The sequence below is a fragment of the Pteronotus mesoamericanus genome, unplaced genomic scaffold, assembly GCF_021234165.1.
Source record: "Pteronotus mesoamericanus isolate MK-2021 breed Mesoamerican mustached bat unplaced genomic scaffold, CSHL_Meso_final contig_20, whole genome shotgun sequence".
NCBI lineage: Eukaryota > Metazoa > Chordata > Mammalia > Chiroptera > Mormoopidae > Pteronotus > Pteronotus mesoamericanus.
Genome location: NW_026555085.1, coordinates 12,255,849 through 12,279,109, shown reverse-complemented (window position 1 = coordinate 12,279,109; position 23,261 = coordinate 12,255,849). Strand labels below are relative to the sequence as shown.

The 23,261-nt window shown below is 35.7% G+C and overlaps 1 protein-coding gene across 4 annotated transcripts in view; it reads right to left on the bottom strand.

The window, feature by feature from the left end:
- Positions 1-23,261, bottom strand: part of UBR2 (ubiquitin protein ligase E3 component n-recognin 2) — a 112,423-nt gene that overhangs the window by 36,660 nt on the left and 52,502 nt on the right. For all 4 annotated transcript variants that reach the window (XM_054569362.1, XM_054569361.1, XM_054569363.1 and 1 more), the window contains exons 12-21: positions 13,153-13,316; positions 12,964-13,063; positions 11,657-11,785; positions 10,391-10,574; positions 7,116-7,177; positions 6,385-6,495; positions 5,672-5,737; positions 3,974-4,096; positions 3,761-3,824; positions 2,686-2,810 (exon numbers count right to left, since the gene is read on the bottom strand). In XM_054569362.1, the coding sequence (XP_054425337.1) occupies positions 2,686-2,810; positions 3,761-3,824; positions 3,974-4,096; positions 5,672-5,737; positions 6,385-6,495; positions 7,116-7,177; positions 10,391-10,574; positions 11,657-11,785; positions 12,964-13,063; positions 13,153-13,316 (1,128 nt within the window). The remainder of the gene's footprint in view (positions 1-2,685; positions 2,811-3,760; positions 3,825-3,973; positions 4,097-5,671; positions 5,738-6,384; positions 6,496-7,115; positions 7,178-10,390; positions 10,575-11,656; positions 11,786-12,963; positions 13,064-13,152; positions 13,317-23,261) is intronic.

Below are 23,261 nucleotides of genomic sequence, written 5' to 3'. Positions count from 1 at the left end.
GCTCTTAGCATTGGGCTTTTATCTCGTTAAGCCTCAGACAAAAATTGTATGAGGCAGATATACTATTATCCCAATATTTATAGATGAGTTAAGAGCAAGGCATATAGTAAACATAATGATTAATAGGGAAACTTATTTCAGCTTTAATATAATTAAAAAGAAGTCATTAGCACAGGGAATCAAGGTGACAGCTTTCAAAAAAAATTAAATGAAAACAAAGTACATATAACATTTAAACAAAATTTATGTGAGATACTGTAGTATTTTGTGAAAATTATGCTAATTCTTATCTGTTTTCAGTAAATCAGCATTTCTTAAATCATATTCCATTTCAAACCAGATGTTAATAGGAATTCTGTAAGTAAAAAATGTTCTAGTCAAAATGTTCAGTAAATGCAGGGTCCAGCAGAAGTGAAGTGTGGTTGGTAGGGTAATAATATGAGTGTAATAATTTATAGTTTTAATTTGAACATTTCACCTAAAATGTCATATGGTGTGCTTGAGTGTGATATTAGTGTTACAGAATTACATGTTCATGATTTTGTAATAAAAAAGGGATGTTATTTGTGCCGGACCCTGTATAGTTGCTATCACTTTATATAATTGCGTATCACTTTAAAATACACACATAGTTGCATATCACTTTTAAAATACTGTTTTAAATTTTATTCTTCCTTATTCTGAAGTCTAAGTGAAACTGTGACTTCTTCCTCATCTAACAACTAAGGATTCATTTTCTGCATTAAAAAGTATAACTAATTTCTTGCCCTGGCCAGTGTGGCTCAGTTGGTTGGTTGTGGGTTTGATCCCTGATCTAGGCATGTACAGGAGGCAACCAATTGATACTTCTCTCTTGCATCGATGTTTCTCTCTCTTTCTTCCTCTCTCTCTAAAAAAAGCACAACTCATTTTTATCTTGATTCAATATTTCCTAATATTAAGAAGTTATTAATTACTGTTTTTCTTTTTAGCTGTGATAACAGCATATACAAGGGTGGGACCCTCCAAAAAACGGAATTATCTTCTGGAGGGCAGACCCCTTGTAGTACAGGCTTCCCTCCCTAGGTGAGTGTAATGGGAACCCACCTGTATCAGTGTACCAGCTGGCATTGTTGTGAGAGGCTGACTTCGGCTTCAGTGAATTTTTATGGAGACTCTTTCAACGAGTTTGCCCATTTCATGATGGGCGATTTACAAGCACATCTGCCGACACCACGGTGAGTGCAGTTTTTGACCAAAAACGCCATGACCCCCATGCCCCATCCACCCTATTCACCTGATTTCACCCCAAATGATTTTCTTTGTTTCCTCAGATGAAAATAAGAGTCCTCAAAAGGAAAACGTTTTGCTGGTGTGGAAAGGTGAAACAGAAAACAGAAGCACTAAAACTGTTTTGAGCAGTGGAAAAAATGTCTCAATAGGTGTATTACATCACAGGGAGAGTACTTTGAAGGTAACTGAAGTTTAAACATGTAAGAATACGCACACAACTTTTTATATTTAAATAAATTCCACTTTTTTGGGCGCCCCATCACAGATAGGTTTTCCTAAAAGCTCCCTCTTTTAATCCAAGGATGTATTTTTATGGATTTTAGAGAAAGAGAGGAAGGGGGTGGACGGGGGGCGAAGGGGGAGAGAGAAACATTGGTGGTCTCATGTACATGCCCTGACCTGGGATTGAACCCACAACCTTTCATTGTAAGGGACGATACTCCAACTAACGGAGCCACCTGGCTTCTACTCACTACATACCTGTAGCACCCACAACCTGCTCTGAGGGTCGAATGTCCCTTGGGGGTCAAAATTGTTCCTGGTTAAGAACCAGTGTTTTAGGTATGTACAATTCTATTCACAGACAAAATGGTAAATCTCTATGAAATAATCCAGTGGGGTTGTAGGGATTAGTGGTTGGGCTATACATAAAAGAAGACTGGCCATCTGTTGAAGCTGGTGATGGGTTCATTATGTTTTCTATTTCTATAGATGTTTAAAATTTTAGAAGAATGAACACTAAGGTTGAAAGTTTTGATTTATGCTTCAAATTTGGAAAAACATTTTGAAAAAAATAAATAAATAAAGTCCTTTCCCAGCTGTAAGTTTGGGTTTCTAAAGAGCCCCATGGCTGAAAAATAGGTGGCTGAGTACTGAAGATCCTGGGAGGAAAAATCATTACAACTAACCTATGTAAGCCTACATGAGTACTTTTTTTTTTTTTTTTACTTTCACTAATTATGAAAGAGGCTCGCTCACTAAGGAATCATGGGATGCTTCAGGAGGAAAAAGTTCTGGAAAACTTTATTTAGTTCACTCAACACAGATGAGTAGGTATTTCTCACTTCCTTAAAATACTCTACCCACGGCAACTTTGTACTAAGACCCTATAATATCCCCTCTATAATGGACACATAAATTCAGCTAAAAGGACTAGGTTTACTTTTATTCAGCCACTTACCTCTTTCAATGCTTCATTATACAAGATTCTATTGCTATGCTGCTTTCTACTCCCATTCCCTTGTATTCTCTTTTTCTAATTATTTCTAGTGAGAGTGACTAGAGGTAAACATGTCCTTGAACTGTAGTTTTTACAACTGCGGGAATAGGTATATAGAAGTAAATCTATACATACTAAGACTGATAGGTGGAAAAAATTGCTCTAATTTTCTTTTTAAAAATGTAGGTACTTACATCTTCAGGTAAAGACTTTACCAATTCACTATGAGCCATAGGTTTGATGCTCAATTGATGGATTATCTCTCTCTTAATTTCATCTGTAGCATTTACCTGTCCAACTCCTGGAGTAAATCTCTCTCCTGTCAACGATAAAAAAGTACACTCACACACGTTTAACATAAACACAATACTTATGTGATATATACTTATAATTCACACCAAGACAATATATTTTTCTTTCTGCACAGTGGAATAGTAATGACTGGTCTGACAACAAGCTGGGGGAGAGTACTTCTCTCCCCCAACCATACTTCTGAGTCTCAGGAACAACTGGTGAGTGTGGGCTTTAGACAGTGGAGAGAGAAATTTGGTTGCAATTTTGAAAGACAGGATCAGAAGGTGGGAAGGGATAAAATAAAGACTTAGTACAGTAGTAGTTGTGCCAGTAATCTAGGGAACTGCTTTCATGCCATCTGCCACATGGCAGCAGGGAAGGAGAGCCTTCAGTCCTTCTCTCTAGTGGCAAATGAGGTTATCACCTTCTGAGACCTACTTCATTAGTGTTACCTCTTGATAGTTGTCTGCTCTATGGACTATATAAAGCCTGAAATAGCAGGGTAGGTGGGAGAAGATGAAGGATAAAAGAATAGGAAAGATGGAGGCAACAGGACTGAAAACATAGGCAGTAAGAGAGCTGCACCTCTTGCCGTTGATCTTTGTTAACTTGGAATTATGTTTGAGGTCGATACAACACTCTTGCACTACAAAACTGCGGAGGGAAATGTGGCTAAGAAAAGAAATAATAGTAAAGTGCTCCTAAACATCCTATTCTTGCTAGCTAAATTCTGTTAGTCCCTTTCTCTCCCCCCTCAAATGTCTTCCAGTTTATTCCGCTTCAGCAGTTGTACTTTCTCCTTTTCCCAAAGCACCATGGTGCCATTATTCTCAACATTATGTAACCAGAGGGGAGAAAAATTTCCTTCTCCTAAAGCTGAGTAACTACTCAAAAGAAACATAGTTCAGGAATTCTGAACTATATGCTACCACAAAAGCCAATATAATTTATAAGCGTCTCCCAATCCAAACTTACCAACCAGCATTATAATGAGGTACAGCATTTCTTCTATTAGAGTATTGTTTTGCTGAACTACATCCTGTAACAAGCAGTGGGGGATAAAGTTCAGAGATAAGAATACAGATACTCTTATTATTTCAGATGATTAATATAACCAGAAAAAAAAGAAGAAAAAAAGAAAACTGCTTCTTTAATGGTGTGTTATGGTCTCATGAAACATGATCTTACCTTATGGGTCATCTCAGAATTAAGTCTTTTCCCATAGTCTGGAGTACTGAAAATCTGATAAAGTTCAAAGCGGCTGAGCATTATCATCAGGAAATGATTTGGATCCATCATAGAGACACCTGTCTTTTTTTTTTTTTTTAAGATGAAGGAAAAGAGGAAGGTCAAAAGAACTATTAAGAAATTAGTAAGAAATATTTTGGTTTGTACAAGAGAAAGCATCTTACTTGTTCACCAACCCCAGTAATAGGTAAAAACCCATTTAGCCCCAATCCCTACTTGTAGTAGCTCTAAGTGTGGACAGGAATCTAAGTTGGCAAAACAAAGCATAAGCAAAATAAAACAAATCAAACCCCTAAATCCACACATCAGAATAACATGGGTTATATGTTCTTTTCTCTTAATGCTTTGAATTAATTGTATCCCTCTGAAATCAATTCTAAAGTTTTATTTCAGTGTTCTTTTACCACTCTCTGGTATACAGACTCTGAGAGAAACATGGTACGGCAATAAAGCTCATCAAAAACTCAACTAATTTTTGGTGATAAACCCTACACTAACTGAAGCAACAGCTTTTATTTATTTATCTTTTAAATTTTATTTATTTATTTAGAGACAGTGGAAGGGAGGGTAGAGAAACATCAACGTGTGAGAGAAACATTGATGGGCTGCCTCTCAGCCCACAACTCAGGCATGTGCCCTGATGGGAAATCGAATCAGTGACCTTTCGGTTCCCAGGCTGGTGCTCAATCCACTGGGCACACCAGCCAGGGCAAGGCAACAGCTTTTAAATAGTAGTTTGAATTCTCCTTTAATTCCACTTGTATACATTCTAAGTCAACTTGGACTTTATTTTGAATGAATAATTTTTGAAATTTTTGAAATTTACAATTTGTAGCTTTTAAAATAATTCCTAAATCCATTCAGCAATAACATGGGAAAACTATGTGCAAAGCACTGTGTTACGCACAATGGACAAAAAAGGAACAAGGAAGAGTTGCCATGTTTAGTGGAAGGGATGAAGAGTAAACAGGAAAGCACAATCAAGAGTTATTAATGCTATGGTGGGGATAAGCACCATGCTATGGGGTCTCCTAAAAGCGATACTCAGTCATGGTCTGTGTGTCTGGGAGAGCTTCCCGAGAAAGTGACACTAAACAAAAGACTAAAACATGCAGGAAAATAAGTTACTAGGTAAATGGAAAAAGAAAGGGGTGGGGTGGGCAATCTAGGGAGCAAAATAAATAAATACACAGAGTTTTAAGACTTAAAGAGGTATCACGGCAGTTCAGGGAATTTTAACATAGTTAAGTATTGTGGGTCTTGGAAATCAGTTTAAGGGTTTTGGCTCTCTAGTCAGAAGACAATGAAGAAAGGATGGATGGCTTTCAAGTTTCTTACTCTAACAATGACATAGATCGTTGAACAATTCAGCAGGGTAGGAAACCCAAGATAAGAAGAAGGTATGGAGGGAAAAAGAGGAATTCTATTTTGAATATGTTAATGTTAACTCTGAAATATGTCCAGAAAAATCCAGATGGAAATGTTCTATAGCCTGTATGGCATACGTTTGGAGCTTAGTAGATGGGGCTAGGCTGGAGTTATAGATCTGGGAGTGATTTTAAGTGATTGGGTTTTATGGAATTAGCAAGAAGAAAACCACTCCTCATACCTTTAAGTTTAATGCTTTTAATTCATTACCTGGAGCATTATTATATCCTTGTCAAACATTTCACGTCTGCATTTCACATTATGGTAGTAATAAATCTAAAAAAAATTGATGATATTTGGTAAACAGGTTTTTATTTGTGCAGTTCATTCCTCTCCCCACATCCCAAAAGAGCACAAGGGTTTTGGTCAAGACGGTGTGCACACACACAATGTGGTTACTCTAATAATTAATACTATCTTAAAAAAGATTAATTAATTAGAAATTTCCAGATTACAATGGTCACTCTATGGTTCACACTTTGTACCCAGCTTTCTGGGTCTCTTAAAACAGTTATTTCCGTAAGGTTTATTGCTAATGACAATGGGTAAAAACCTATACCAAGCCGTGGTGAGGTTTAAAAATAAAAACTCAATTTCAGAGCTATACTAACAAAATTTTTATCTTGTAACCCAATTTACGTAGATAAAATCTGAATTATTTCTTAAATATCCAACTTTGTTCTAAAAATGACTGCAAGAGAACAATCAAGAAAATTAAGTGCATTTCCACCTCTGAAATTGTTTCTTGACAAAGTATGGATAAAAGTTTTAAAAAACTTTTTTGGTTTAATGTATTTTTTTATCTTCTCAAGTAATTTTAATATAGGTACTCAACTTTCAATGACTAAATACACTGAAAATTACATCCTTCCCAGAAGCCAAGAAATGAATTGAAAATTCTCCACAGAATTAAAGACACTGACCTGATTTACTAGAGAGAATCCATTTCTTCTCCACATTCCTGCATGTACTTGGGCACATAAAACAAGACATCTAAGAGGATGTTCTATCAGCATGGGTGGGCTAAGTTCACTCTGTGTATACAAAAACAAAAACACAAAAGTCTCAACTCTGTAAAGAAGAGCATTTGACAAGAGATGAAAATTTTAAATGAAACACAAGTTAAAATTATTTCAAAGTCTGTTTGGGTGATGGTTAATTTTATGTCAATTTGGCTAGGCCAGAGTACCCAGTTTTTGATTAAGACCAGTCTAGATGTTGCTGTGAAGTTATTTTGAAGACGTAATATTTAAATCAGTAGTTTTTGAACAAAGCAGATTATTCTCCATAACAGCAGTGAGCCTCACCCAATCGGCTGGAGGTCTAAAGAGAAAAGAATGGGGTTCCCTGGAAGCATGAAGAAATTCTGCTTCCAGACTGCCACGTCAGCTCTTTCCTGGGTCTCTGTCCTGTCCTGTCAGGCTGCTCTGCAGAAATATTTCAGATTTGCCAGGCCCCATAACTGCATGAGCCAATTTGTTATAATAAATCAATTTGTCTTTTCCTCTCTCCATACATAAACATGTGTGTGCTTTCTCTCTTTATTGGTTCTGCTTCTCTGGAAAACCCTGACTACTCAGCTTTGTTTCAAAGTGATTTCAAAAACATGAAACACAGTAAATACATATTTACTCTTAAAGTTAGTAATACTTACTAGAGGTAGGAGCTCTGGAAATTTATACGCCACTTCACTTTTGCTTAATAATACATGCAAACCTGCATGGAGGAACAGACAAAAATGTATTTTTATCTATGGGAAAAAAAATCCTACATATTCACTCAACTTTATATCTAACTTCCTTTCTCTCTGAACACCTATCATGCTACAAATTATGATATAAAATGAATTACATCCATAAATAAAGCTTTATTCTCAGGAACCCCCATATCAAAGGCACACTTAGAACTAGAGTCTTAATTACACGTACCAACATCAACTGATGACATTTTATGAAGTAAATGTTAGGCATACAAGTATAGCAAGAGCAGCTCTGTAACTATCAAAGCAATTTATGTTATGCCAACTTTAAAAGTCATTATTTCACAGGGCAATGGAGTTTCTTTTCACTTGAAATATAGTAAGTAGTGAGAGATCCTTCTGGCAAATGAACAGAAAAGCTGGTGCTGGGATTTATTGTATTGATCATGACCTCAGAATTAAGTTTTCTAGAAATTCCACTTTAGGATCAAAGCCTCTTTAGTTTGTAATGGCAAAGAGCTCTCTCATGGCTCAACCTTAGATAATTTTATTAATTAATTCTTAATTGTACTGTTTATGTTGTCTAAACAGAGAATGCTTTGTACAAGTTTATCAATAAATGCTGGCCACTTGGTCAAGCGTGGTTTGAGGCTTTCCTCATCCACGAAGACTTGCTTATAAATCTAATTCTAATAACTGATACTCAGTTTGCCACTGAAGCTCTATCAGCACACACTCTTAAGTTGTTCTGGAACTATTTTGTATACTTAGCTCTCCTATTAGATTATAAGCAGTCAGGCCAAGGTTTATCAAACACAGTGAGACAGACTGCTCAAAAGTGTTCACTGAGCTCTGGCTGGTGTGGCTCAGTGGATTGAGTGCTGACTTGTGAAGCAAAAGGTTACTGGTTCAATTTCCAGTCAAGGTACATGCCTGGGTTGCAGGTCAGCTCCCCATTGAGGGTGTGTGTGAGGGGCAACCAAACACTGAGGTTTCTCTCCCTCTCTTTTTTCTTCCCTTCTCCTCTCTAAAAATAAATAAATAAAATCTTTAAAAAAAAAAGTTCACTGAGAAGTGCTGCGGGAGGTTAACAAGGCAGGTAGAAATTGGTACATTTTCAGAGTATTGACTATTGTATTTGTGGATAAATATCAACATCAGCTACCATCCGTACAACCAGATTTTTAAAGGCAAAAAAAGCCAGCAGCTGAGTTGGATACAGGACTCACCTTCCTGCATTCCAGGTGAATATTTTTTGACAACACCATGCTGCCACTTGCCTATGTTAAGGATCAAGTTTAGTATGCTGAAAGCACTTAGAAAAAACAAAACTGGGCATAAACAACTTACAGGAATTAAGAGATTTCTTCCTACACCTACAACTTTAGGTAATTATTTTTTGTTCAATTTATTATACTATTAATATTCAGATATCTAAGTTATCTTATATCACCATGATTGCAATAACAATCCAAAAGACTGATACATTGCTATCAGCAGGACAACGTGATAATGCTCAAAACAATGAAAAAAAAAAGCCTTCAAAAAAAGAAGAGGGATCATTACTAGCAATTCCATGGGCACTATAAAGATATAAAAGGAGTAATATGAACAACTCTATGCTCACAAGTTTGATAACTCAGGTGAAATGGACCAACCTCTTGAAAATTGAAAACAACCAAACTCACACTAGGAGAAGTGGATAGCTAACCAGAACTGGCTTATATCTAGTAAAGAAATTGAACCAGTAATTAAAAACCTTGCAAAAAGTAAAGAATCGCGTCCATATGGTTTCACCGGTGAATTTTACCAAACACTTAATGAAGAAATAATACCTATTATCCATAATCTTTAGACACACACACACACACACACACACACACACACACACACACAGCCACTTTCATATCATATTGTTACTGAGCTACATACTTAAATCACAAATGCTGCAATCAGTAAAAATATCAAGCTTTAGAACTTCTCCTTTCTACTCTGGAACTAAAGGGAACAATAAATATTATATGAGTAGGACAAGAATTCCTGCAATCAAGAATTATGGAAGGAAGTGTATTGAAATCAATCTGTAGAGATGGAAGTGTTGCACATTCAACGTTTTTCGCTGCTGCAATGTGGCATCTTCAAATGTTCTACCAAGTACTGGGTTGGCCAAAAAGTCCATATGGTTTTTTTCCGTAAAATAAAGACACATTTTTCATTTTCACCAATAACATTATTGACTTGAATATTCTGAGTATGTCAGCTATCATCTGCATGGTGTAACACTGGTTGTTCTCAATTAATGTTTCTATTTGATCGACATCAACTTCAACTGGTCTACCTGACTATGGAGCACTGTCCAGTGAAAAATCTGTAGCATGAAACTTCACAAACCACTTTGACACGTTCGATCAATCACAGCACCTTCTTCATACACTATACAAATCTTTTTTTGCATTTCAGTTGTGCTTTTACCTTTCTTGAAATTAAATAAAGCATAACATGCCAAAAATGTTGTATATTTTCTATCTTCAATATTAAAATCGCTACCAAAAATTTACCAGTTTTGACAAGTTTTTTAAAAATGCACATTGATATGACAGCTGTCACCATAAAATCTAACAAAATTGTTTCAAGTAAAGTTAAAGACAGCAAAGTGCTACTAAACCCATCTTACAGAAAAAAACAAACTGACTTTTTGGCTAGTCCACTATAAAAGGTTTGTGAATCAACTATTTACAATGAAAAAACTATCTCCCCAATTTGGGACTCCCTCTTGCCGTGCTGTTTAAAAGGGTTATTAATAAATGATTAAGAAACAGCTTATATGAGAGAAAATCTATGGTGGTTTCAATTTGTCAGCAATCACTTAAGTAATAAACTGATTTGAACTGTAGTATCAGACTTTGAAGGTGGGTTGAATTAAACAATAAAACATGGCACCTGCACCTCAAAGGTCTGAAGCAGCATGGTACAATAGTTATAAACATGGCTTCTGGTGCCAAACTACCTCAAAGTTCCTACTCTGACTCTTTCTTGCTATGTGACAACTAAGCAAATCACCTCTATGTCTCAGTCTTCCCATATGGGAGGCAAACTTAATTAAAATACCTACCTCACAGACCAATGTGATGGTTAAGTTAAATGCACGTAAAACTCTCATTCAATAACTATCAATCACAAACAATTTAAAAGATATTTTAGGATTTTGGGGGGAGGTGAGAATGCTTTACCTGCAAGTAAGCGGGAAACTGGGAGGTGAATGCTAACTTTTTCTTGAGAAACACAGTATCTGATAGTTTCCACTGAATGTCCACAAATGCTTAATGTGATTGGCTGTTCACCATCAGTAAAACCACCATGACACTGCATCAGCACAGCAAGGCATTTCTTGTAAGCTTCAATTAACACTTTTTCCTAAAAAAGAGGGTTTTCTGTAAGTTACATAAAAGGCTGGGTTTCTATAACACTGAATAAGCACTTCATGTGACGATGAATAAGTACCTCAAATATTAATACAAGCAAAATCAAACCCAATCTTCCTTTCCCAACTTGGTTTCTCTTCTAGTGCCCTGTCTCAGTGAATGACATCTTTGTACAATTGTGGAAATACAGAAATTATCCCTTCCCCTTGTTCCCCACTGTCTGATCTATCACCACCAAGATGTCAATTTCATCTTCTAAATTTCTCTCAAGCCTGGCCACTTATCTCCAGTAACTCAAAGGAAAGCCAACATCTCTGTGTTAAATTCCCTGCTTCTACTCTTGCTCCCCTCCATCCAGTCTCCACAGAGTAATTTTTAAAAGTGTATAAATTGGGTTATGTCCTTTTTCTGCTTGGTAGTCTCTAATGGCCTCCCACTATAATTAGAATAAAATCTAAACTTCCTTCTACGGCCTCCAAGGCCCTGCAAAGTCAGGCCCCTGTCCACTTCGCTACCTTCAACCCCTACACTCCAACCAGAGCCTTCCCCCAGCTCCCCTAGCAACCATACTCCTCAGCACAGAGCATGATTCAGTTGTCCTTAGGTCAAAAATATTCTTTTTTCTTTGATCGGTTAACTATGATACATAGTTCAGATCTGATGAAAACCTTCTCTGACCTCCCAACCTAAACAGGCTCCATTCTAGACATTAGAGCCAAAACAAGGGCAAAATAATTTTAAGACACAAGAAATATACCAATAATAAAACTTTATTTTTGGATAAATTTAGAATCTATTCTTTTTATATGCTCAAAAATCTATATAGGATTATGAAAAAAAAAAGACAGTAACATAAGAGGAGGAGAGTACAGATTATTTCCTCTTCTATATATTTTTCAAGGTTTTTTTAAGATTCGAGAATTTTAACTTACCAAATTCATATGGGAAAGAGGAAAAGACACTGTTTTATGAGTTAAGTATCACCATTATCTTCTCCAAGCTCCTCAAAATTTACTTAAAAATCTGTTTATTCCCCCTTCCTCCATCTATCTCCCAACCCTAGAAAAAACTCACATCTAAAGCACACCAGTCCTGCATCATTGAAATAACATGTGTTAATTTCATCTGCAATGTGAAGGCTGCTTCCCACTCTGGTTCCATTTCAATGTGCTGTCCAACTTGACGTGTAATTGGATCCATTCCCTTAAAGAAAGTGAAAAGATTTTAAATGAATTAAAATTATATTTGTTCTCTTACATGAAAATCTAAAAAGTAATGTAGAAGAAATATATATTGATTATGAAAGCATATAAAGTAGAAGACTTAATAGGAAGTTTCAAGTAGTAGTATGAGAAGTCCAACTTCTTAAATTACATGTTTATCTAACAGTCTCTAAAATAGAAATTAAAAATCCCAGTAAAGTATACAAGAAATTATTTTAGAGGCAATCCTCTACATGTTTTAAACAATAAAACGAACACTTCACTGCAATGATACTTCAAATTTCTTTTTCAGTCCGTCAGGTATAGGAAAATGATTAGAAGAAATCTGATAGGCTTTTAAAATATTATTGAATTTATAAATACATTTTATTGAAAATGGCCAAAGTAGATATTGTTTCTATAGATACAAACCCCCCCACAAATCATAGAAGCATTATTATAAATTAAATACCCAACCCAGAACTAGAATATTTTCTAAAAACAGTAGATCAACTTTGTTTATTCCTTTCTTAAAAAAAGTCTGATAGTTACTAAAGGAACCATAATGGCACTTCTTAGATTTATTGAGATGTTATCTATCTTCTTATAGTTAAAACTGGTTAAATATGTCAGCTGGTTTCTGCTTCTAGATTCTGTTTTGTACATAGGTTGTTTCCAAAAGAGAAAGTTAAATAGAGGCAGAAAAGTTCTATACTGTATTATAAAATTATCACACCAAAGAAATATGGAAACATTTTTTTAAACTTCAAACATTATAGTTTCTTAAATAATTGACAATATGTCTATGTAAGCATATTAAAAAAATAAACTTTCAATCCCCAAAGGAAGACTGTTAATGGCGACCAAAACAAAAACCAAATGCAAAAAAAACAAAACAAAACAAAAAAACCTAAACCCAAAAAACAGTAGATGCCAGAACCTTTCCTGGGATTTCATTCATTCTACACCTTTTTAAAAGTTTCCAATGGACTTGGTCCAAACTGTAGCCATCCAAATCACTCTTCTGGAAATGTGTGCAAAATGAAATAAATAAATGTATGGACAGAAAGGTGTTCAGTTCAATGAAAAAACAAAAAACAAAACAAAACAAAACAAAATGGAAGAGAAGAAAAGATAAAGTGAGTATGTCCCTTTTAAAATGTGTCAGTTTAAACATACCTGCATACATTTGAGTAATTCCAAAAAGGCATCAAATCCTTCTAGGAATTTCTGCCTCAGATCATCTGACCATTCCGTTGGTTTGCTAATCAACACATACCTGAACAAGATAAAAACAGCAATGACTGTATGGATAAACACTGACATTTTATAAGTTGCAAATGGTCTGATAATTAAACAGAAGCTTACTTGAGGTCTAATATAAGGCTCTGAACTCTTCTAAATTTGAAGGCTTGTAAAGCAGTATACCGTTCAAACTGAAATCTGCCCTGGGCATCGCGATGTCTCAAATGATCCATAAAAGTCTTAATGATAATGGTCAGCAGGTTTTCTTCTGTGATGAGCATCCGAGCCTAGAACAAAGTGCATCAGAATACGTGGTAATCAAAACCTGTTTACTAGGAAGCTAAAAAAAGTCACCAACATTGGTTAGAGCTTTCAGTTTAAGGCTTTTCAATGCAACTAGAGTATAATATCATTAACGCATTGCTGTGTATTTCTAAATAACAATTACTTACTCCAACTGCCACTTGTATGAAGCAACAATTATATCACGGAGAAAGATGCCAGAATGTTAGGAGACAGATCCAAGGCTCATTATTCAAAGACAATTCAGGGTGGGGGTCTGAATCAGGTTGCAAATTTTCCTTAACTGAGACATTTAGACACCTATAATGGTATGGTATAATTACTCTAGGATCCAGAGGTTTATATCACAGATTCTGTAGAACTCAGTATAAATCTGCATTTCCTCTTAATCACCTTAGCTGAGATTTAGTTTTTGTTTCTAAGTATCGACATACATATCTATGTATTTTTGAACAAATATTTATATATATGATGCCAAAAAAAAAAAAAGGTAAAAAAAATAAGTCCTAGTTTCTGAGGTCCCCCTTGCAAAGGCAATCTTTTAGCAGTTTTCTTGCATATTCTTCCAGAGATGGTCTATGTGTGTGAGATAATAAACATGCATATACATATATATACACACAAATATACATTTATAATACATGGGTTAAGTGTAGTTAAGTAGGTAAAAGTATGGATATGTATAATTATATCTATCTTCTCCATTCCCAAAGAATAGCATATTATAAATATTGTTTTGTTGTTTTTTTTTTACTTGATATATTCTTTTCTATCATACTTTATTTAGCCAGGTCCTTACTGGTGAGACATTCGGGTTTTTTTCCAGTCCTATGTTATTACCAAAGGTGTTGCAACAAATATCTACTCTGTACAGTTGGAAGAATATTTATAATTTCCTAGAAGTAAAATTACTGGGTTAAAGTGTATATACATTATAAATTCTGACTGATATCACCAAACTGTCCCCTAAAGGAAGCTTACCAATTTATATGTCCATCTACAATGTGTACCCTTCCCCTCATGCCCTCAATAACACAACACAATTTCAAACATTTTGATCTTTATTACTCTAATGGTTTTAATTTACATATCTTACGAAGTTGAACATTATTTCTTAACAATTTGCAGTTTCTTTTTTTTCCTTTGCTCCATAGTAAAGTTAGGACTTTGAATACCACACTATTACTCTGGTATAAAAGAACATGGGTTTCTCCCCACTTATATATTCTAACTAGGTTCCAGGTGGTTATTGGTGCTAGGTGACTACTTAACTAGGTCTTACATTAGTTAATATCAGGCTTATTAGCAATACAGAAAGTTCCATCAAAATGCACAACCAAAAACTGCAAAAGTCAAGTCTAAGAATATAGTAAAGTTGTATTCTAATGTAGAGATTAAATTCTAAGGTTAACAGATAAGGAGAAAATCTATATAGTTAAGTATATTTTTGAAAAACTCTTAAAATTATCATCACATTGCTAGGACTTAGGCCCCTATGAAGCTCCAAATCAACAAGATTAACTGTTGTTAATTTTCCTAGGCGGTGAAGACTAAGGTCAAGTTTGAAGGAGGGGTGGTGTCGAAAGGTGTTTTTTGTGTGCTCTATTAGTTGATTTGAGGAAGAAGTGAGTATAATGCAACTTCACTGACTTAAGGAAAAATGCTGTAGAGCCTGCTTTCGAGACCTGTAACAGGTAGTAAAAGGAAGTTCGGTGCAGTGAAAACTTAATATTTTTGGAATGTAAACCTCACTAACCAAGGCATTGACTAGTAATTTCAATTTCAAAAGAATGTTAAGAGAGATGGTTCATCCATTACATAGTTTTAGACTGAATTCTATCTGTCTTTACTGGGTGCCAAATAAAAAATCAAAAGGGTGGCCCATTAGTATTGTCCCATTAAAGTAGGGAAGTTATTCAGGCATTTCTATTTCTAAAAAGATAACTTAAAAAAAGCATATATTTTCCAAGGTTACAATAGGAAATAAAAATAAAATCTTTAGATGCTTGGCTTTATCACTTCATGCCTAGATTGCTGCTAACTTTTCAACATAATGCTCAACTTTAAAATATCTAACATTATATAGTTCTAGTACTTCTTACCACTCACCCTAAAAAATACCTGATTTTTATGCTTACAATTCACTTTGCTTTAAAAAAACACTACTGCTATTTACCTTAATTATAGTTTTTATTCCTTTTATGTAATTCATATTCAATTCTGTGTTGCAAGTCTCATTATATATATAACAGCATGGTCAATATGGGCCAAATTCGTCCTAAAGACTCTGAAAAACTTCACTGAGTAATAATGGCCTATGCACACAGTTTTAGTTCAACTAAACATGACAGTATACAGGGATAATGCTCACTATAACCAGGGCACATTCAGTAAAATAAGATACTCTAATCACTTGAATTATTATTACCAGTTCATGACCAAACTATTTAAAGATTTTATTTACTTAAGAGAGATGGGAAGGGAGGGAGAAAGAGAGGGAGAGGAACTTTAATGCGTGAGAGATACATCAAACAGTTGCCTCTTGCACACCCCCAACTGGGGACCTGGTCTACAACCCAGGCATGTGCTCTGACTGGGAATCAAACCGGTGACATTTTAGTTTGCAGGTTGGCGCTCAATCCACTGAGCCACACCATCCAGGGCATGACTGAACTATTTAAAAATGAAGACTGTGATAACTGTAAGGTAATTCTGATTCAAACAACAGCAATAAGTGGGATTCCATCACTGCTATAGAACATTTCATTAATATATAGGGAAAGTGATCCTTAACCAGGGGTGTGTATAAGAATTAATAATGGTGCTTTTTCAAGAGACTATAGATGCACTCTTCAGCTTCTAGGCATGATGGAGTGGGTAGAAGCTCACCATTACTTCTACCAAGAAGTAGAAAAGGTCAATTCAAAACAAGATTGGAATTATCAGAGAGCTGCTTGAAGCACCAAGGATTTGAGGCAATAAACCATGGAGAAGGGAGACAGCAGAGGAAGGTGAGCAATCACCCTGCAACGACTTCTCCCTCAGTATTTGACTCTTCCAGAGATGGGGCAAGATGGGATTGAAGATTCCAGGAGCATGACAGAGCTGCCAATAATAGGAGGAAAAAAACCTGTGAAGACTTGAGAAAGAACAGAAGGGTAGAAACCAAGTCCAACTTTCTTCCAGTTCTCCCCTTAAGACACTTGCAAGATTCTGAAGCTATGCAGGACAGAAGTCTGAGGAGAGAGAGCAGAAAGCCTAATAGCGTAAGGCAGTGATGTGGCAGTCTTACTAAGTGAGTAAACAAGACTGGAGTTCAGGACCTTATAGAAGGGAGTAACTCTAGTGAATATTCCAGGCTCCAAATTGGGGACCCTTAGAAGGTTATGTCCCAGGGGTGAGGATGAATCAGAGGATAGAGTCTTTTGTTAATCCTCACCAGAGGATACGCTTTTATTGATTTTCTTAGAGAGAGAAACATCTATCAGTTGTTTCCTGTATGTGCCTCAGCCAGCGATTGAACCTGTAACCTAGGTATGTGCCCTAACCGGGGACAGAACCTGCAACATTTTGGGGTACAGGATGATGTTCCAACTAACTGAGCCACCTGGCCAGGGCAAGACAGAGTCTCGCCAAAACCACCTTGAGTCATGTCAATTCCTTACTCAACTAAGGTGATCAGCTTTATTCTATCTGCCTAACAGCGTTAGGGGGAACTTCTAGGGAGAAAGATAAAATGTAGTATGTATGATCTGTTAATAAATAGTGTTTTACTAAAAGGCAACGAAGCCCTGACAGGTGTGATTCAGGTGGTTGAGTGTCGGCATGCAAAACGAAGGGTTGCTCATTCGATCCCCAGCCAGGACACATGGCTGGGTTAGAGCCCGGTCTCTGTTTGGGGCACATGGGGGAGGTAATTTAGTGATGTTTCTCTCTCCCTTTCTTCTTCCCTAAAAATAATTTAAAAAAAAAGACAATGAGAAAGAGAGAATAGGGCAGAAACCATATTTGAAGAAAGAATGGCTTTAAATTTCCCAAACTGGTGAAGGCACCAGCCTAGAGATTTAATATCTACAAATTCCAATATCTATAAAGAAAACCACATCTAGGTAAATCATATAAAACTGCTGAGATTAAGACAAATGTCAGTAAAAAGTAGTTATGCATACCCAATAAATGAAAATGAAATCAAACAATAAAAAGAGAACTACAGATTATCAGATAATGGCATTATCATACAACAACTTTAAAATAGCTACAATTTAGCCTTGGTTGGTGTGGCTCAGTGGACTGAGTGCCAGTCTGTGAAGCAAAGGGTCGCCGGTTTGATTTCCAGTCAAGGCACATGCCTGGGTTGTGGGCCAGGTCCTCAGTAGCGGATATGTGAGCGGCAACTACACATTGAAGTTTCTCTCCTCTTTCTCCCTCCCTTCCCCTCTCTAAAAATAAATAAAATCTTTAAAAATAAAATAAAATAGCTATGATTTACATATTCAAGAAATTGTAGGAAGGAGAATTTTCCCAGAAAACTGGAATCTATTTTTAAAAAATTTTTCTCACTTCAGGGTTCAGGGAAGATAGAGTAGACATAGTTTTCTTTAGTCTTCCCACTATGTACAACTAAAAACTTTGGACATTATATGCAAAAGGAACACCAGAAGACTGAAAGGTGACGAGAAGAATGTACAGTGGCTAGAAACCTCAGAATTCAAGGAAAGACAATGATAAAGTTGTTTGTTTGTTTTCACCTCACATAATATCCCAGACTTGCAGCTGAAGAAGCTGGCAATCTGCAAATGTCAATGGGTGCAGACTTTAAAAAAAGAAAAAAAAATGCCGAGGAAAAGCCTGCTCTCTGTAGACACAGGAAAAGAATAACCTAACAAACAGAAAACTTTCAGACAATAATCCCTCAGGCCTGGCTAGCCACCACAAAAACATACTGTGGCTCCATTCCCACCAACACCCACAAAGGCCGAGTAAGAGTCTAGACTTCCACTCTTGAGAGGCTGAAACCTGGTGCGTGATTGCAGAAGTCAAGGATGCCTGTCACAGCCTTCAGGGCAGTGCTGCTATGGTCCACAGACCAGCAGCCTGAAACTGCTTGCTGTCAGGTGCAATGAGAAGTCTGCACAAGAGGGTAAAATCAACTACTCACAACAGTTTGGTTCAGCTGCCTTTTTTTTTCATAGCAAGATTTCTGCTGAAAGCAGTAGTGTGTTGTTTCACATTCTGGTATAAACTGAGTATAAACTGAGTATATTTTCATAACTGAGTAAAACTGCTCTAGAGAGACCCTTAAAAATATTAAGTGAATGTACAACTAACAAGTATAGAGGGAAAAATAAATAATCAATATTTAATTCAAAAGGTAAAAAAGGAGAGAAAAAGAAATAAAATAGGTGAGTCCAACAGAAAAAAATAATAAGGTGGTAAATATAAAGCCAAATATATGGGTAATTATATTGAATGTGTAGAAATCCAATTAAAATATTAAGAGTGTCAGACTGGATACACAACAAAACCCAAACGACATACTTTTTATAAGCAATACAACTTATGAAATAATTCATAATGATAAGACTCAATTTTGGAAGTACAATTCTAATTTATACGCACTCAATCACATAGCTTTAACAATATGAACCAAAAACTTAGAGAAGTAAAAGGAGAAAAAAATCAACAATCATTGTGGGAGACTGTTAACATGCTTCGACAGCTCACAGAACAAGCAGATCAAAAAATTAGTAAGTATATAAAACACACATGAAAATTAACAAACTTGACCTAAGTGACACACACACACACACACACACACACACACATATGCTGAGCCCAATAGTGAGAGTATATACATTATTTTCACGGCCACATTGAATATATACCAAAACTGACAACATTCTGGGCCATGAAGCCAAGTCTCAACAAATTTCCAAAGGGCTAAAATCAGAGTATGTTCTCTGAGTGCAGTGAAATTAAGCTAGAAATTCATTAAAAAAATAGTAAGAAAATGCCCAAATGTTTTGAAATTTAGCAATATACAGGATGAGGGAGCTATTAAGGGGTTTAAATGGTAATGAAAAAAAATACAATAAAAAATAAAACAAAAAAATTAGCAATATACTTCTAAGAAGTATAATCACAGAGGAAAAAATGGGTTAAAGAAGAAATAACAAAGAAATTTAGTTTTATGGACTGAATAATAAAAATATGATATAAAATTGTGGAATGCAGCTAAAAAGTTCGTTTAGATGGAAACTTGAGCCTTATGCATTTATCACAAAAGAAAAGCTGAAAGTCAATGCTTTAAAGATCTATCTCAAGAAATAACAAAAAAATGGCAGTCACCATGTGATGAATAAAAGTAATTTTTCTCATTCCTGATTTCAGAGAAAAGCTTTTAATATTTCACTATTACATATAATGTTTGCTTTGGGTTTTTACTTTTTGTTTTGGTTTTAGGTACTGTTTCAAATGAAAAGAAGTTCCCTTTCATTCCTAGTTTGCTATTAGGTACCCTTTGTCCTAAATCATGAATAAGTGTTCAATTTTCATGAATTCAGGAGAAGCATTTAATATGATTTTCCCCCTTATTTTGGTCTGTATATGAGGTGAATTATTCTAGTTGATTCCCCCGCCCCCCAATGTTATACTACTCTTAGATTAAGGAAATAAACCAAACTTGGTTGTGATGTATTGTCCTTTTTAAAGTATCGCTTGATTTGATTTGTGTGACCTCATTTGTGGTAATTAGATGGTAATTTTCTTTTCTTGTAATTGCCTTGTTGGGCTTTGGTATCAAGGTTACAGAGGACTCCATTAAATTGGCAAGTATTTTATATATTTTTTCTGACTTCTGGGAACACTTATGTAAGATGGATGTTATTTCCTTCTCAAATATTTAAAAGAATTCTCCAGTGCAGCCATTTGGGCCTGGGGATTTCCTTATGAGACTTTTATACTAATTAAAATTTTCAATTTTATGTTTCTCTTTTAATAACTTGTGTTTTATCTTAAGAAATTCTTCTCATTTCATCCAAATTTCGAATTTTATTGATTAAGTTGGTCCTGGTATTGTCTCATTCTCTATTTAATATCTTTAAGATCTATGGTTTTGTTTCAAGTTAAAATTTTCTGTTTTACTTATTGCTCTTTATAGAGATCTATCTCTTTTTTCCTGGCTTTTTAAAAGCACCAACTTTTGATTGTGTTGATTTTTCTCTTTTGTATATTTACTTTGTCTTATTAACTTCTGCTCTTTATTATTTCCCTTTTTCTACCTTTTTAGACAGAAGGCTAAGTTGTTACAATGGTCTTTTAAGGCTGGCACTGCCAACTCCTTACCTTCACCCCCATCCTCAAACTCATGGACCCTTCTCCCCACTCACTTTACTATACTAGCTTGTTTTGGTTCTTTCTTCCAAAACGCCAGGCACACATTCATCTTAGACCTCTTGCACTTGCTGTTCCCTCCTGGGCAACACCAGTTGGTTCACACCACTCACTCACTTCCTTCAGGTCTCTGTTCAAACACCACCTCTCTGACAGGCCCTACCTGATAACCTTGGATAAAATATGACCCTTCACTGCCATTCCCTACTCCCTTAACCTGCTTTTCTACTTCATAGCACTTATCAACACTAGATTTATAATAAAGAGTAGGCAAGTGTTTATGTATCTTCCCCCAATTAGAATATAGATTCTATGGGAACAGGGACTTTTGTCTGTTTTATGTATTGCTGTATTTATCTCCAGAGCCCAAAATGGTGACTGCGTAATGAAGGTACTAAATGTTTTTAATAAATGAATACATACACTATTTTTCTAGAGTCCCTAAAGGAGTCAGACAAGAAACAAAAAGTAGAAATACTAGGAAAAAAAATTATTTGCAGATTACAAGAAATTCCAAGAAATCAATACAAAATGTTAGAAGAAATGTTGGGAGAACTAGACAGATATAAGGTGACTATATAAAAATCAGTTTTCTTACATAACTAGCCATAGTCAGATTTAAAATGTTAATAATTTAGTACAACATAAAAAAATCTAATACATATAAACTTAATTTTAAACTATGTAAGACCTATAACAAGAGAACTATGAAGCTTTTCCTAAGAGCATAAAATACTGGGTTGGAGGAAAAGTTCATTTATGTTTTCCTGTACAATGTTTTGGGTTTTTTTTTAAAGATTTTATTTATTTATTTTTAGAGGGGAAGGGAAGGAGAAAGAGAGGGAGAGGAACATCAATGTGTGGTTGCCTGTCACACACCCCCTACTGGGAGCCTGGTCTGCAACCCAGGCATGTGGCCTGACTGGGAATCGAACTGGCAACCCTTTGATTTGCAGGCTGGCACTCAGTCCACTGAGTCACACCAGCCAGGGCCCATATGATGGTTCTAGTAGTGCTTAGTTGTCTTTAATTTCATTCAAAACAATTTTGTTAGACTGTGTTGCGACAGCTGTCAAATCAGCGTGCGTTAAACAAAAACTGATCAAACGGTGAATTTTTGTGCAGCCATTTTAACTCTGAACATAGAAGAAGATACACAACATTTTCAGCATATTATGCTTTATTATTTCAAGAAAGGTAAAAACTCAACTGATGCAAAAAAAGATTTGTGCAGTGCATGGAGATGATCAAATGTGTCAAACGTACTGTGCCAAGTGTCCTGGTACTATCAACATTTTGGCCAAATAATTCTTTGCTGTGGGGCTGTCTTATGCATTGGAAGATATTTTAGCAGCACCCCTGGCCTCCATCCACTAGAAGATGATAGTGGGAATTAGCCGACATACTCAAAGTATCCAAATTAATAAAGTTATTGGTGAAAATGAAAAATGTATCTTTTTTATTTTACAGAAAAAAACTAAATAGACTTTTTGGCCAACCCAATAACACTTGTGCAAATGAGGACAAATTATGTTCCTAGATTACAAAGATACCAGTTCTTCCCATACCTATAAATTCAGTATTTTTTCAGTGAAAATCCTGGTGGTTTTGGCGGGGGGGGGGGGGGATTAACAAACTGATTTTAATTCATCTGAAAAAAAAAAAAAAAAGGCCTAAGAATAATTAAGAAATTTTTGGAAAAGGATAATGAAAGGAGATTTAGCCCTCTAGGTCAGCAATTTTCAAACTTTTTTATCTCATGGCATACATAAACTAATTATTAAAATTTTGTGGCATAACAAAAATATATTTTTTGCTGACCTGAAAAAAAATAGGTATAATTTTGATTCATTCACACTGGACTGCTATTGTGTTGGCTATTGTCCTTTTTTTTAATGTGACAATCTAAGGGAAAAGAGGTCAGTTCCCCTGACTAAATAGTTATGTGTTGTGGCACACCTGTTAAAAATTGCTAAGTTAACAAAATGGAATATTAAACTAAAATTATTAAAAATGGGTACTGGCATGGAAATAGACAAAAAGATAAATGCAGGAGAGAGATGCAGATTTGAAGACACATGGGATTGTCTCCGAGGCTTCTCAAACTTATCTCTGACTAAACTGGAAGTGTTCCTTTCCCTCTTCCAAATCCTATTCCTTCTGCAAAACTCCCAGTGCAAGTGCACATCACCCATTTGGGTGCAGTCAGAAACCTGGGAACCATCTTTACACTTTCCCCCTCAAACGCAACAACCAATCATTCACCAAACCCAGTACTCCTCAAACGCAACATCTGGCTGGTCCTGTAGGTTTTACTACCTAAATATCTCTCACAACTCTTACATCCACTGCCACGATACCAGCTCAATTTACCATAAATTCCTGTATGATCAATGCCCTGGCTTCTAATTAGATTCCTCACACTCAGATTTTGCCCCCACCAATTTGTTCTCCAATCTACAGTGTGATCATTTCTTATAATAGTTCATTTTTATTGTATTTTTTCCCCATTGCCATTTATCCTGAAAGGTCAGATC